The following is a 14,838-nucleotide window of genomic DNA, read 5'->3' as shown; positions in this document are numbered from 1 at the left end:
AGGTGTTGTTTTCACATGAAAGTATATTTTGCATTTCATTTGGAAATCAAGGTCCCAGAGTCTGGAGGAAGAGTGAAGAGGCACACAATCCAAGCTGCTTGAGGTCTAGTGTGAAGTTTCCACAATCCGTGATGGTTTGGGGAGTCCTGTCATCTGCTGGTGTAGGTCCACTGTGTTTTATCAAGACCAAAGTCAGTGCAGCCATCTACCAGGAAATTTTAGAGCACTTCATGCTTCTCTCTGCCGACAAGCTTTTTGGAGATGGAATTTTCATTCTCCAGCAGGACTTGGCACCTGTCCACACTGTCAAAACTACCAATACCAGGTTTGAAAACAACCGTATCACTGTGCTTGATTGGCCAGCAAACTCGCCTGACCTTAACCCCATAGAGAATCTATGGGGTATTGTCAAGAGGAAGACGAAATACACCAGACCCAACAATGCAGATGAGCTGAAGGATGCTATCAAAGCAACCTGGGCTTCCATAACACCTCAGCAGTGCCACAGGCTGATCGCCTCCATGCCACATTGATGCAGTAATTGATGCAAAAGGAGCCCAACCAAGTATTGAGTGAGTGCATTTACTGAACATACATTTCAGTAGGCCAACATTTTGGATTGTAAAATCATTTTTCAAGCTGGTGTTATAAAGTATTCTAATTTACTGAGAAAATTACATTTGGGTTTTCATTGGCTGTAAGCCATAATCATCAACATTAACAGAAATAAACACTTGAGATAGATCACTCTGTTTGTAATGACTCTATATAATATATGAGTTTCACTTTTTGTATTGAAGAACTGAAATAAATTAACTTTTTGATGATATTCTAATTTTGTGAGAAGCACTTGTATTATGTAATTTAGGTTACTTGCATTCTTTTTCATTGCAGTTTTATTTATTTGCTGGCACTGTAAAAAGCTGATTTTTGTTGCAAAGTAACAATATGCAATAGAAAAAAAGTTAACAAATATTCATGGTTGAAACTTAATCTAAGGATCAATACCCATTCTTTTAACCTAATCAGCATAGTTGAATGATAAAATTTGAGCTGCCTCCAGGGGGAGCTAGTTCACAACACATTGATTATGCAATATGATGTATAAATGTTAATACTGCAGTTTCCCCAGTGATGGATTAAATCAGCATAATTGTTCTTGCACGGGATTATAAATTATGCAAAAAAAATTATGCAGACAATTTACCCTGCTTTAAAGCGACACTATGGGATTTTGTTTTCAATTTCACTTCTGTAGTGGTATCACTAATGCATGTGGCCTTTCCCCAGTAATATACGGTACTTACAGGATACTGTCTTCTTCTGTTTTCTACACTGTTCCTACTGGGTTCTCCAGTTTGTGACCAGCCAAATCGCTTCAGTGTTTGCTGGGCGAGCTGGAAGTCACTACCCAATGTAAGTCTGTGAGAGCCATAATGAGGGCAGAACGAGGCTCTCATAGACTTACACAGAGCTTGTGGCCATTACCTCTGACTTCCTATCAGCCAGAAATTGTGCTCACAAGAAGGCAAAAAAGGACAGGAGCGGGGATGGAAGAAGCAGAAGACGGCAGCTGGTAAGTATCGGTATATTAGTAGTGGCAGGTACTACGCACTAGTGATACCACTCTGGCCGTGAAATTATGGCACTAAAAATAATAGTGTTTAAAAGTGGACATTAAATTTATAGAGGACCCGTCATGTGTCCTAACTATGTCTTCCACCATTCTACTGTTTGTGGCCATTTGAAAACGTGCTATATGTGCGTACAAATTCTAGCACATTTAACAGGATACATATGAAGTATGAAGACCATAGACCAGAAAGAACTGCCAGTGGTTTTCCAAAGGCTTGATCTGTGTGAAGATAACAAAGGCGCCATTATTTACCCAATACCGCGCCAGTGCCACATGTATGCTGCTCCAAAACCGTCTTCCTTAAAAGGCTGCAATGGAGACACCACCTCCACAGTACCATTGTATTTTCTGCTTAGATTGGCGGCAAAAGTCACTTGCTGTCAATGTGATGTCATCACTGCAGCCGCGTCAACAAAGATCAATGAGAGTAGTAAAAAGAGGCGACACTGGAGAGGCAGAGGTTAAGTAAAGAAAGTTTTGTTATTTTCAAAGACATCAAGCCTTTATTTAGGCTACTAATGTTTAAAACCGGAAAACGGCTTTATAGGCTATTTACACCTTGGTATAATTTTTTTATTTACTTATTTGCTTCCTAAATGCAAAAGGTATGCAACTTTATGAATAATTAATTGTCAAAGGTAAGAAGAAATGCAGCACTCACCGGATCCTGTTTAAAATTGTGGTTTAATCCATTAGATAGAAAACAGGGTTACATGCGGAGGTGCAGTGTTCATAAACTACTCCCCTGACACCTGCACCTCCACATGTAATGCGTTAAACCACAAGTTTAAACAGGATCGGGAAGTGCTGCATTTCTTCTTACCTTTGACAATTCACTATATGCACTTTAAGTGTTTGCACCACCCAGAAGAGATGCTGCAAGGTTGACTAAGAGGACTCTGGTAGTGTTAACACACTAAATGCTGGAACTTGGTGCTGTCTTTTAGTCCTTTATCTGAATCATCTGCAAAAATGTTACAAATCACCAGAGCTTGTTCTCTTGACTGCACTCTCACTGTTAGAGATAGCAGCAGGGAAGTAGACAGATAATCACAGCATGGACGGAGGGAAATTCTCATGGAAAGCAAAGAAAACAGGTTATAGAAAAGGAGGAAAGCACATGAAGAGGAAATAAGTACAGGGATGATATATTAGTTACTGAAACCTTCAGCACCATGCACAAACAGAGCTCACATCCAGCCTATATTACTAGGAGAGACACTCCCACAGGAGAAAAATATGAAACGTGGATCAGGCAGTAACCTGCATATCTGAAGCTCTAAAAATGAATGAAGGAATGAAAATTGCCAAATGAAACTTACAACAATTGCAGTAACTAAAGGTAAGCGATAAAATATGTAAAAATCAAGTTTTTCATGTCAAAAGTGTCCATAGCTTTTAAGAATTATTTTTAAAGAATACAATTACGTATAATAAGTACATTATAATCCTAAATAAATCCACCTACTTTTCTAGGTAAATGGAAGACATGGAGTAGATTTGGCTCATAGACTGGATGACAATATTGAGCTCAGACCGTAAAGCATCAATTGATGGAGAGGCAGCAGCCTGGCTGAAGAACTCCTCACATTTATCTGTAATTGCGGCTAAATCTACTCTCAGATGGTCCAAGTCCTTCTTTAATTTCTGTGCAGGTAAAAAAGAAATAAAGTTTTAATACTTTAAAAACTATATTTTCATACTAGAAACCAATAAAGCAACATATTCCTAATATAATTTTTAAAAATATGTTACCGTATTTTCCAGCTTGTTGTACCCCAATTGTCCACCAGTTGGATGACTTTATACACAGCTGGTTCCTTTAAGGAAAATCATCCAACCAAACCATGCTTTAATTAATTTAACCCCTTAGCGCAAAATGACGTACCTGTATATAAGAGCCAGGGTCAGCGTGTGTGGAAAGGGCTCAGGAGCTGAGATTTCTCCACACGAGGTGGATACTGAATATGTTGCATAACCGGTGTCTGGGTCTAACAGCGGCAGCCAGACCTGAGCTCTGATCACTGCTGTTATCCATTACATACAATCTAATTTAAATACCTGCTAAAGAACCCCCATCACTGCCATCTTCGTACTCCTGTGAAGTTCGCCTACATACTGTGATTTAGACTATATACTGTAATGCGCTTGCAGTATAAAGTGTAAGTGATGAGACAATCACAGGTTCAAATCCTCTAAGAGGTTAAAAAATATAATAAAAAATTAGAAAAAGTTTTTCAAAAATATAAAAAATAAAATTTGAATCATCACCCTTCCTTCATAATAAAAATAAAGAAATTAAAAATGTAAAATGAAAAAATATTGCTCTGTCCATAAGTCTGCTCTATCAAAATAAACAATTAAAATTAATTAGACAAAACTGTAAATGCCATAAAGAGCAAAAGAATAAAAAAGACTGAATTGCTATTTTTCAGTCACCCTCTGAAAAAAAGACCTAAATTTGTATGTACCCCAAATTGGTATCAATAGAACCTTCAGGTCACCTAAGAAAAAACAAGCCCTAACAGAACTCAATAAAACTAAAATGAAAACATTGAGTATCTTACACAAACCCCCATTTATTTTTTTTATAAACGTCAATTTTTTTCAACTATATAAATGAAAACAGAGACATGGAGAATCACGCTTCCAGGTCAATTTCGCCATGCAATGAATATAGTAAGGTTTAAAGCATCTTTACAGCTTAAGGTTCTTAAAAACACCATTCGCAGTTAGCAAATGCATTCTTCTGGCATTTTCTGCTCGGAACAATTAATGGAAAAGGTCAAAAAGATGCCCAAGTGACTTTTGGAGCATTTTGGCATTGATTCTGTCTAAAAAAGCTAGGAGCTTCTTCATTATTCAATGGAGTAAAAATTACAGTAAAAAAAGTCACAAAAATGATGGGTGAACCCTTAAAAAAGCGCATGTGATCAAAACCTTCTGAAAGAAACAACCAAAAAACTACACAAAAGATGTTTGAAGAATAAAAATGGCAGTTTCCTGAAGTACAATTTGCTTACAAAAACTATTTTAGAAGAAGTCATGTGAACATAGCCTAAGGCTCTGAGTAGAATGCTGGGCTGCAATCCATTTGCCAGCATTTAAAGGAATTCTGTCACTTCGGAAAAAACTATTTAACTGCAGAAACAGGGTTAATCTGAAGTTAAGTAGCGTAACAATGCTGCCCAGCTGTCCTAATGAAAGTGCGGCTACTGGGATAAAATGAACTTATCACATGGCTTTCAGTCATGGGGAACGGCCTGGAATGGCTACAGCCATTGCTCACTACATTGTGAGTGCCTGCCCTAAGCAAGTCCCGGCACTTCGATCGACATCTCGCTATACACAGATTTGCTGCAGAGCCAGTTAATCAAAATGCCGGAGCGGCTTACATCTGCCATTCATAATATAGTGAGCGGTGCAGTGATCAATGACCCCTGTGACTGAAAGCTGACAGCTCCTGCAAGGAAATAAATTCATTTTCTCCCAGTAGCTGCACTTTCAGGAAGGTGGCCAGGCAGCATTGTAATGAGAATTACATGCAGATAAACCCTACATCTGCAGGTAAATAGCGTTTTCCCAGCTTCTCTTTAAAGAGTGCCTCCTATTCCAGATGACATTAACAAATGGGTGTATCCTAATTCCTATGGTCAATCTGTCATATACTTTATTACCTTTATTTCTATGTAAATTTTGACATGAGGTTGCCTGTTCTACCAGGCGCTTACACTACACAAGAATTTCAAGGAGGGACACCTGATGGTCCAAAAAATGTACACAGGACCTCGGTGAAGAAAAGGAAGGTCTGCCTAATTAGTAGACCAAGATCACAGCAGCCTTAGGACTTCTGTTTCCCTGTTCCATTACATGACACATATATGTAATTCATGCAAGAAAGGAATCTGTTGCATAGTGGACACCCAACGTTCCTGGCACAAATAGGTGCCTGTCATGGATGTCTGACATTTTAATAGAAAATAAGAGAGAAGGTGGCACTTTTTCTCCTGGCAGAAATGATAGAGCCAGTGGACGAGCATCCCAGGTGGAGTCGCACAAATATAGGTGTGAACAAAACGTGTCACCCAAGAGTTGCAGTAAAATCCCGCTGTCAGCTTGACTTACCTCTTGGTCAGAGATTCTCAGGGCACTTTCATGTAGATCATCTCTGTCTAGTGGTGTTCTGATATGTCGAATAAGACGTTCTTCACTGTTTTCCAGGCGGAGACGGAAATTTCTAATCTCAGAGGTATATAGGTTGTAAACAGATTCTTCTTGTTCCTCTGTTGAAAATTAAATATAAATGTATTTTTGTTGTCATTCATAATATGATTTATGTCCTATATTAAAGCACTCTGGAAATCCATATTGTTCTGTATTCATTGTACTGTATTGAACCTGTCAATTCACTGCAACATAATCTGCCGGAGTCTAATATTAGCTATCAATGCGTCCAACAGTTATCAAATTTCATATCAAGCTATATATATATATAGAGAGAGAGAGAGAGAGAGAGAGAGAGAGAGTGAGAGAGAAATATATATTTATAGCCACATATATTTATATCTTGATATGAAATTGGATATATATATATATATATATATATATATATATATATATATATATATACACAGTATAGTTAAGCATAGTTATATAGTTAAATTAAACTGAAGCATTTAAGGTCTCTTTCACACTTCCGTCTTTCAGCTCCCGTCACAATCCGTCGTTTTTTGAGAATGCAGAATCCTGCATTTTCTCATAGACTTGTATTAGCCATCCGTTTCATCCGTCTTTCACTGGATCCTGCATAAAAAAAACGGTCCGTCGGGCAGAAAAAACGTTCAGAGGAACGTTTTTTCTGCACATCGGAAAATCGGTCAGCGACGCATCCTGCGCTGCCCGTCACTGGCTACAATGGAAGCTTATGGGCACAGGATGCGTCGCTGCCTGTGAAAAGCAGGAATCCAGCGACGGGTCCCATCTTTTCAAAGAGAGCAGGGAAATTCTCTCTCGCTCGCTCTCTTTCTCTTTTCACTATTGATGCTGCCTATGAATCATCAATAGTAACAAGATATAATGTTAAAAATAATTAAAAAAATAAAAAATCGCAATATTCTCACCTACTGGCGTTCCCGCGCAGCGTCACCGATGTTCTCGGCAGCTAGCGTTACTTCCTAGTAATACATTGCGAAATCTCACGAGAAGTCGAGGTCTTCATGAAGCAGGAGCGACTGACAAGTGGCGTACTACTCCATGGGCCATGCCACAAATGTCACTCCAGTCAGGTACTGGAGTGAGATATCTGGCATTGGGAACGCCACAGATCATCATGAATTAGTCGAGCTGTGGGGTGACGCTGTTGCTGTAACCTGTCCTACCTCAGTTCCGCCTATTTCGTCAGAGCTGGGAGAAACTGGCGTGAAGACGCCAAAAGTCTCAAAATATAGGCAATGTACCTACATTTATTGACTTTTCAAACTTTAATGCCAGAATTCTGTTGTGAAAGCTTTGATGACTCCAGTCCTATGTGTCTCCATAGAAATATTAGCTTTCTCAAATAATATTCTCAAAATGCCAATATAATTAGTAGCTTATGCCGATCCCGAGTATGGGTCTCTAGTCTCCGTGTACTCAGCTATCTCTTTCAATGAGTGGAGCAGTGATGCACATACAGGACTATTGCTCCACTCAAACAGGGGATTCCAGTACCCTTTTCTTGGGATCAGTGAGGGTCTCAGTGGTCAGACTCTCAGAAATCAATAACTGATCAATTATGTCAATAGATGATCATTTATTATGGTGGGAAAACATGTTTAAAACATGTGAAGAAAGCGCTGCATTTTATAGTTATAAGGCTGGAAACAATAAATATGTTTATGGCAGCTTTTGATCCAAAAAGAAAAAAAATCAAAGGTTGGTACTTCTCTTATTTGGATCCTGTGTTTGGCTCTAATCACTACATTAGAACCTGCCACAACCCTTTCCCAGTGATTCCACCCTTAGGCTAGGTTCACATTGCGTTAGGGCAATCCGTTTAGCGCTAGCGCTAGCGGATTGCGCTAACGCAATGTATTTTTCGGGGCCGCGTTTAGGGGTCGCGTTAACGTCCCCGCTCTCGCAGATCCCCGATCTGCGAGAGCGGGGAACGGACCTCGGGCGCGCCGCGGACGCTGCTTGCAGCGTCCGCGGCGCGTCACAAAAGAACGGCACATCACTAGCGCGAGCCGAAAAAGGCACACGCTAGCGATGCGCTACAGGCGAAATTTACATTGCTGTCAATGGGTGCGCTAACGGACCCGTTGCACGGCGTTAATTGCGACATTTTCGCCGTGCAACGCTGTCCGTTAGCGTGCACACATTAACGCAATGTGAACCTAGCCTTATGGTTGAATATGTGGGTTTAAGGACTGGCTCTGTTTTATGTTTGATTTGCACTGTAATATATGTGCTCATGGTGGCTCAGTGGTTAGCACTGTTGTTTGCAGCGTTGGGGACCTGCCTACAAATCCTATTAAGAATAACATCTGCAAGGAGTGTGCATGTTCTCCATGTGGATTTCCTCCGGGTTCTCCGGTTTCCTCCCACTCTCTGAAGACACACTGATAGGGAATCTAGATTGTGAGCCCCAATGGGGACAGTGCTGATAATGGCTATAAAGCACTGTGGAATTAATGGTGCCATATAAGCAAAGCATAACAAAAAATATATTCACCTCTTTCTGCAGACTTTAGAAGCTCTTCATAGTACAGTCTGCAGACATTGACCTCTCTCTCCAGTTGTCCAATATCAGACATGGAGAACATCTTTGACTCTTGGCTGTCTTCCAGGAATTCATCAAAACGAGTTTTCAGATTGCCGAGAACCTGCTGATGTTCTCCAGGAAGCAAGGTTTTAATCTGCAATGAAGAGTTATACAGTTTATTAGTCTCATCAACAGTTATACACAGGAGAAATGGCAGCACAATGTTGGCACTATATATAACAGTTAGGAAGAACCTGTTTGACTTTGCGTAAGATCCTAAATCTATTCTTTGCAGGAAGGGCTGTGCTCCATAAATACATAGATCCAGATATTATTTCCATATAAATAGCACTAGCGGGATTGCAGCAACAGTACTAGCCACAGCAACAGTAGCCTCCACAGACTTACCAACATATATCAGCGGGGTTTTGTGCCATATTTTCACTTCTTTGTTGTCTAAACCTATACCTATCAGACAATATTTGCATGCACATGTGCTTAGATGGCAGCAAAGTTTAGCAAATGATGTAAAAATGTGATGACAGTCCGATTCCATTGCTAACGGTCAAAAATAGGTACAGTACGAGTAAGGCAAAAAAATAAATCCCTTATGTATTTTACTTATTTTTATGGGTACGCAAACAAAGAAAACAAAAGTGCAGATGAGCACTATGCTATAATAAAATGCTGCTCCACAACAAAACAGGCAGAAATAAATCAATATAGTTATACTGTATATCTGAAGTGATCTCAAACAAGACTTAAAATAAAAAAACTAAACATACTGAAGAAACTTTGCTTCCACGGATGGCTTCAATTTCGTTCATTAAGTAATGCCAGGATACCATGCTCTTCATGTTGATATGGGATTCATGCCAGAGAGATAAAACACTTTGATACATTTGCTCAATCCTGCAATGAAATATTGCAAGTGGTAATTTATAATAAAATTATACATTCTTCAAATTTGATACATTCATAACATTTTAAAACTTGCCAGACACTATTTTTGGGGAGATTCTCAGAAACAGGTACACAGTTGTGCTCAAAAGTTTACATACCCCTGCAGAATTTATGCTTTCTTGGCCTTTTTTCAGAGAATATGAATGGTAACACCAAAACTTTTTCTCCACTCATGGTTAGTGGTTGGGTGAAGCCATTTATTGTCAAACTACTGTGGTTTCTCCATTTTAAATCATAATGTCAATCCAAAACATCCAAGTGACCCTGATCAAAAGTTTGCGTACCCCATTTCTTAGTACCGTGTATTGCCCCCTCTAACATCAATGACAGCTTGAAGTCTTTTGTGGTAGTTGTGGATGAGGTTCTTTATTTTCTCAGATGGTAAAGCTGCCCACTCTTCTTGGCAAAAAGACTCCACTTCCTGTAAATTCCTGGGCTGGCTAGCATGAACTGAGCACTTGAGATCTCCCCGAAGTGGCTCAATGATATTAAGGTCAGGAGACTGAGATTGCCACTCCAGAACCTTCACTTTGTTCTGCTGTAGCCAATGACAGGTCGACTTGGCCTTGTGTTTTAGATCGGTCATGTTGGAACGTCCAAGTAAGTCCCATGCGCAGTATTTGCTGATAACTTGCTGCATTCATCTTTCCTTCAACTTTGACCAAATTTCCTGTGCCTTTGTAGCTCACACATCCCCAAAACATCAGCGATCCAACTCCGTGCTTTACAGTAGGAATGCTGTTCCTTTCATCATAGGCCTTGCTGACCTCTCTCCAAATGTAAAGTTTATGGTTGTGGCCAAAAAGTTCAATCTTGGTCTCATCACTCCAAATTACCTTGTTCCAGAAATTTTGAGGGCTTGTCCTGTGTTGTTTTGCGTATTGTAGGCAAGATAATTTGTGGCATTTGCGCAGTAATGGCTTTCTTCTGGCGACTCAACCATGCAGCCCATTTTTCTTCAAGTGCCTCTTATTGTGCATCTTGAAACAGCCACACCGCTAGTTTTCAGAGAGCCCTGTATTTCAGCTGATGTTATTTGTGGGTTTTTCTTTGCATCCCGAACAATTTTTCTGGTAGTTGTAGACGACATTTTTGTTGGTCTACCTGACCGGGGTTTTGTTTTTACAGAGCCCCTGATTTTCCATTTGTTAATCACAGTTTCAAAGCTGCTGACTGGCATTATCAATTACTTGGATATCTTTTTGTATCCCTTTCCTGTTTAACACAGTTCAACTACCTTTTCTCATAGATCTGTTGACAATTCTTTTGCTTTCCCCATGACTCACAATCCTTAGTGGCTGGATAAAAGATGCAAGAGTCTGTCTGGATCCCAGAAACTCACTCAGCTTTTATGCACACACACTGATTACAAGCAAGCAGGTCACAGGTGAGGATGTTACCTTTAATAGCCATTCAAACCCATTTGTGTGAATTTATGTGCATGTCATCAGGCCAAAATCACCAGGGTATGTGAACTTTTGATCAGGGTCATTTGGATGTTTTGGGTTGTCATTATGATCAAAAAGAAAAAACACAGAAGTTTGACAATAAATGGCTTCACCCAACCACTAACCATGAGTGGAAAAAAAGTTTTGGTGTTATCATTCATATTAACTGAAAAAAGGTCAAGAAATCAAAATTTCTGCCGGGGTATGTAAACTTTTGAGCACAACTGTATATATTACCCAAATCAATTACACTTAAAAAAGTAACCATCATTTTAATTTTTATTTCTCAAATCAAAACTACACATGTAAATAAGCAACTTTGTAATATATCTTATCAGGGAAATCTGCTTCTCTCTCCTCCTGGAGTGATCATTGACTCTCAATTCATGGGTAAAATCTGTATTCAGTGAAGGCAGATCATCCCATTACTGAGATAGAAGATTACAGTTGGTGCTTTTATATTTCTATTCTACGTAGGAGGGGGGACTAGAGGCAGACACAGACATTCAGCTGCAATTTCTCTTGAAATGACAGTTATAGTTCTCCATAAAACTTTATGAGCACCAGCTGCCATTACCTATCTCAGTAGCTGGAAAGTCCATGTTCACAGAATACAGATTTTACCTATGAATTGAGAATTTTGAGTATGAATGATCTGTCCTGGGGGAGAAAGAAGCAGATTTATGTACGATATACAGTATTACAAAGTTTCTCATTTACTATTAAATTATATAAAAAAAAAAAAATTAAAACATTAGTTACTTTATAAGTTTGTTGGAAACACGAAGTTAAAACAGTTTCTGACTATATGAGTTACTCATCATTTCTGACTTTTAATAGAGAGGGACAACCCTATTTAAAACAGATGGCGTTTTAGTGGTGGCTGCAAATCATCTCCATCTTTGTAACTGCAGAGGGTCTGAAGCTCTATATCAGAAAAGCAAAGCTTCAGCCTCCTACAGAATTTACATAAATTATCGGCCTCGAATTTTGGACTAAATCTTATATGATAATAATAATAGTAATGTAGGTTACCTAAAGAGTATTCCCAATATGAAAAGTTATCACTTGTAACAATCCGACCACTGAGCCCAACATTGATCCTGAGATGAGGGGCACTAAAGTGCTCTGTGTGAGTGGAGCGTCAGTCATTTATCTCTATGGGACTGCCGGAGTTAGAGAAATACGTTTTTTAGCTGTATCTGGCAACCCCACACTGAATTAATGAAGGGTTAAGGCTCATGTCTGGCCACCGATGTACCACAAGACATGTCATAGCCCCGTTCATGAGACTGGAAGGAGTCTCAGAGGTCAATCTGCAATTCATCGCATATGCTGTGACGAGATGATGATATGAAATGTTTGTAAGAACCCTTTAACAAAAGATCAGCAAAAGAGATAGTTTGCCAATTTATTTCATTAGTCTTTGACCCTTATTAAAGTCTCATGATTCTTTCTCCATATACTATTAGTGGATCGTACCTGTTTGCGGATTCTACAGCTTCCTTGTTTGGTGGTGGCACGGTGAAGCACACAGATGGGACCATGGCTTCATTGCCGGTAGGACTGATCACTTTCCACTTTGCACGGTGTGAGTTGCTTGCCAGTACACATTCATCATCTTTGTAAATAGTTATCTAGTTGTAAAGATGGAAAAACAATTATTTTGTTTTTTGAGATGTGTCAGCAGTCTTTCAGTCTAATGCCATGCGATATGAAAGCATAGACTGTAGGTTATTTTTTTATTAGTTGAGGTGATATAGAAGAAAGACAGCTACCACCAGCACAATGCTAAAATTGTGTGGAAAGTGCAGAAAGTCTGTATGGTAAATTTGGCTCCATTATTTAACAACTTTACATCTCCAATAGTTTTCTGCTATGTTATGCTAATCCACAATTACAATCATCTCAACGTATACAGACTTGCAGGCCAATAGTTTAGATCAAATTGAGTTTCTCGTGATTCTAAATCTCCAGTAGTGCTAAAACCGAACTCGCAACAGCACCAAATCGCTCCTTGTAAATGCAGTCACTCCCTGATCCCGCCATACTAAACTGATCAGTAACATGCACAAGGATAACTCTGCATTATCAAAGCATGTAAAGCTGCTCTAAGGAAAATTACATCAAACTGATATCTAGGGAAGTGCTGCCTGAGAAAATGGAGTTCTATTAGGAAGGGGATCCAGGTCATAGAAAACACAAAAGGATTAGAAAAGCTTGGTATGTCTTGGCATGACCTTCTCCATCACAGCTTACATGGGTTTCCCTCTTATGAATCCTTTGCAGCTCCTCTTGCAGAACTGCAGATCTGTGTATTTCCTATTCTAAGTATAACAACCCATCACTGGCCACCATGGTCACATGCTCATCTGGATGACAAAAAAAAAGGAACTGAGACTAGTGGGGAACCAAAGATGTGCTAGAAAGGACTGAGAATGGCGGGGAACCAAGGCTGTGATAGAAAGGACTGAGACCGGCGGGGAATCAAGCATGTGCTAGACAGGACTGACACCAGTGGGGAAACAAGGATGTGCTAGAAAATAGTGTGACCGGCAGGGAACCAAGCATGTGCTAGAAAGGACAGAGACTGGCGAGGAACCAAGGATATGAAAGACAGGACTGAGACCGGCAGGGAACCAAGGATGTGCTAGACAGGACTGAGACCAGCGGGGAACCAATGATGTGCTAGACAGGACTGAGACCAGTGGGGGAACCAAGTATGTGTTAGACTATAGTGAGACCAGCAGACAACCAAGAATGTGCTAGACAGGACTGAGACCAGCGGGGAACCAAGGATGTGCTAGAAAATAGTGAGACCGGCAGGCAACCAAGTATGTGCTAGAACAGGAGTAATCTGTGTCTTTTTTTAATTTGGTTTAAATTTTGGAGAGGGAAGCCCCTTCCATCTACTCGGGAGAGATTTATGTAGTATTTATCTTGTCTGGCATACTGAGACTACTGTTATACAACATGCCAAACTATGGATAATTGTGGATAAGTGTAGACAAGCACTAAAAAGTATCCTTCTGAATACTGACCTGAGAATACCATGTAACAGGCAAGTGAACTAGTAAGGGAGGATGTACACTGCCCACGGAATCATATACTGACCTCAATTTGTCTGTAGTCACATATAGATCGAATTGGAACTGATGCTTTAAGTGGATTGTCCGGATTTCTTGGTTTTAACTGAACCACTGCCTTTGCCCTGCCAACAAGGCTGGCAACTGTGCTTTTATATTGTAAAAGCTGTTCTTTTTCTTCCTGAATGATTAGAAAGAAATAAGTTATGTATGACATTAAACAGTCGGCACAATCAATTATCTTCCGTGCTCGTCAGTATTAGCAGCGAATCGCTTCTCTTGTTGATTGATGGTTCGGGAAGCTTGTTTTTGGTTTATTGAAATGTTGAGGATTTTTTCCATTTTTTTTAAATAGCTTATAAAAACAAAGGCACTACTTCCAAATTTTCTATGCATTTTAGCAATTTGGATTTAAAGCAAACCTTTTTTATATTACATTCTAAGAAATAACCAGGTGCTCTACTAGCGTACTTCCAAAAGCTCGCGAGTAGGTGAAATCCGACAGAGAATGTTCTACTGATAGGTTATTACCTGCCAGCGGGATTTAGGGACCGTTGTTGCTGCCTGGACAATATGAGCAGTTTTATAACCAGCTTTTTATGGGAAAGTGCTCACTACTCAAGTTTGCCAAGGGTGCTCGGGTATGCACCGAGTATTGCGGGTGCTCGAGTGAGATGTTTGAGTCCCTGCGGCAGTACTAAAAATGCGGGGATTGCCTGACAAACACGGGAAATCCCAGCATGCTTTCTGGCTGTCTGATAGATGCAAAACATGTGGCTGCGGGACTCGAACACCTGCAATACTCTGTGCATACCCAAGCCCCCTAGGCAACCGCGAGTAACAAACACTTGCGCTCATCAATAGTATCTAATTACGTCCCTCTACAAACTCTACGGTCATACGCAGCCTTTGCACCACATGGCAAGTAAAATGGGACATATTTCTACTACTTCTGAAACTGAA

The 14,838-nt window shown here is 39.9% G+C and overlaps 1 protein-coding gene across 2 annotated transcripts in view; it reads right to left on the bottom strand.

The window, feature by feature from the left end:
• Positions 1-14,838, bottom strand: part of DST (dystonin) — a 745,723-nt gene that overhangs the window by 295,822 nt on the left and 435,063 nt on the right. For both annotated transcript variants that reach the window (XM_077290007.1, XM_077290008.1), the window contains 6 exons: positions 13,904-14,056; positions 12,272-12,426; positions 9,164-9,290; positions 8,349-8,532; positions 5,762-5,919; positions 3,105-3,283 (listed from right to left, as the gene is read on the bottom strand). In XM_077290007.1, coding sequence (XP_077146122.1) covers positions 3,105-3,283; positions 5,762-5,919; positions 8,349-8,532; positions 9,164-9,290; positions 12,272-12,426; positions 13,904-14,056 — 956 coding nt within the window. The remainder of the gene's footprint in view (positions 1-3,104; positions 3,284-5,761; positions 5,920-8,348; positions 8,533-9,163; positions 9,291-12,271; positions 12,427-13,903; positions 14,057-14,838) is intronic.

The sequence above is a fragment of the Ranitomeya variabilis genome, chromosome 2 (genome assembly GCF_051348905.1).
Source record: "Ranitomeya variabilis isolate aRanVar5 chromosome 2, aRanVar5.hap1, whole genome shotgun sequence".
Taxonomy (NCBI): domain Eukaryota; kingdom Metazoa; phylum Chordata; class Amphibia; order Anura; family Dendrobatidae; genus Ranitomeya; species Ranitomeya variabilis.
Note: the sequence above shows the minus strand (reverse complement) of the source record. Positions and strands in the feature narration are given on the sequence as shown.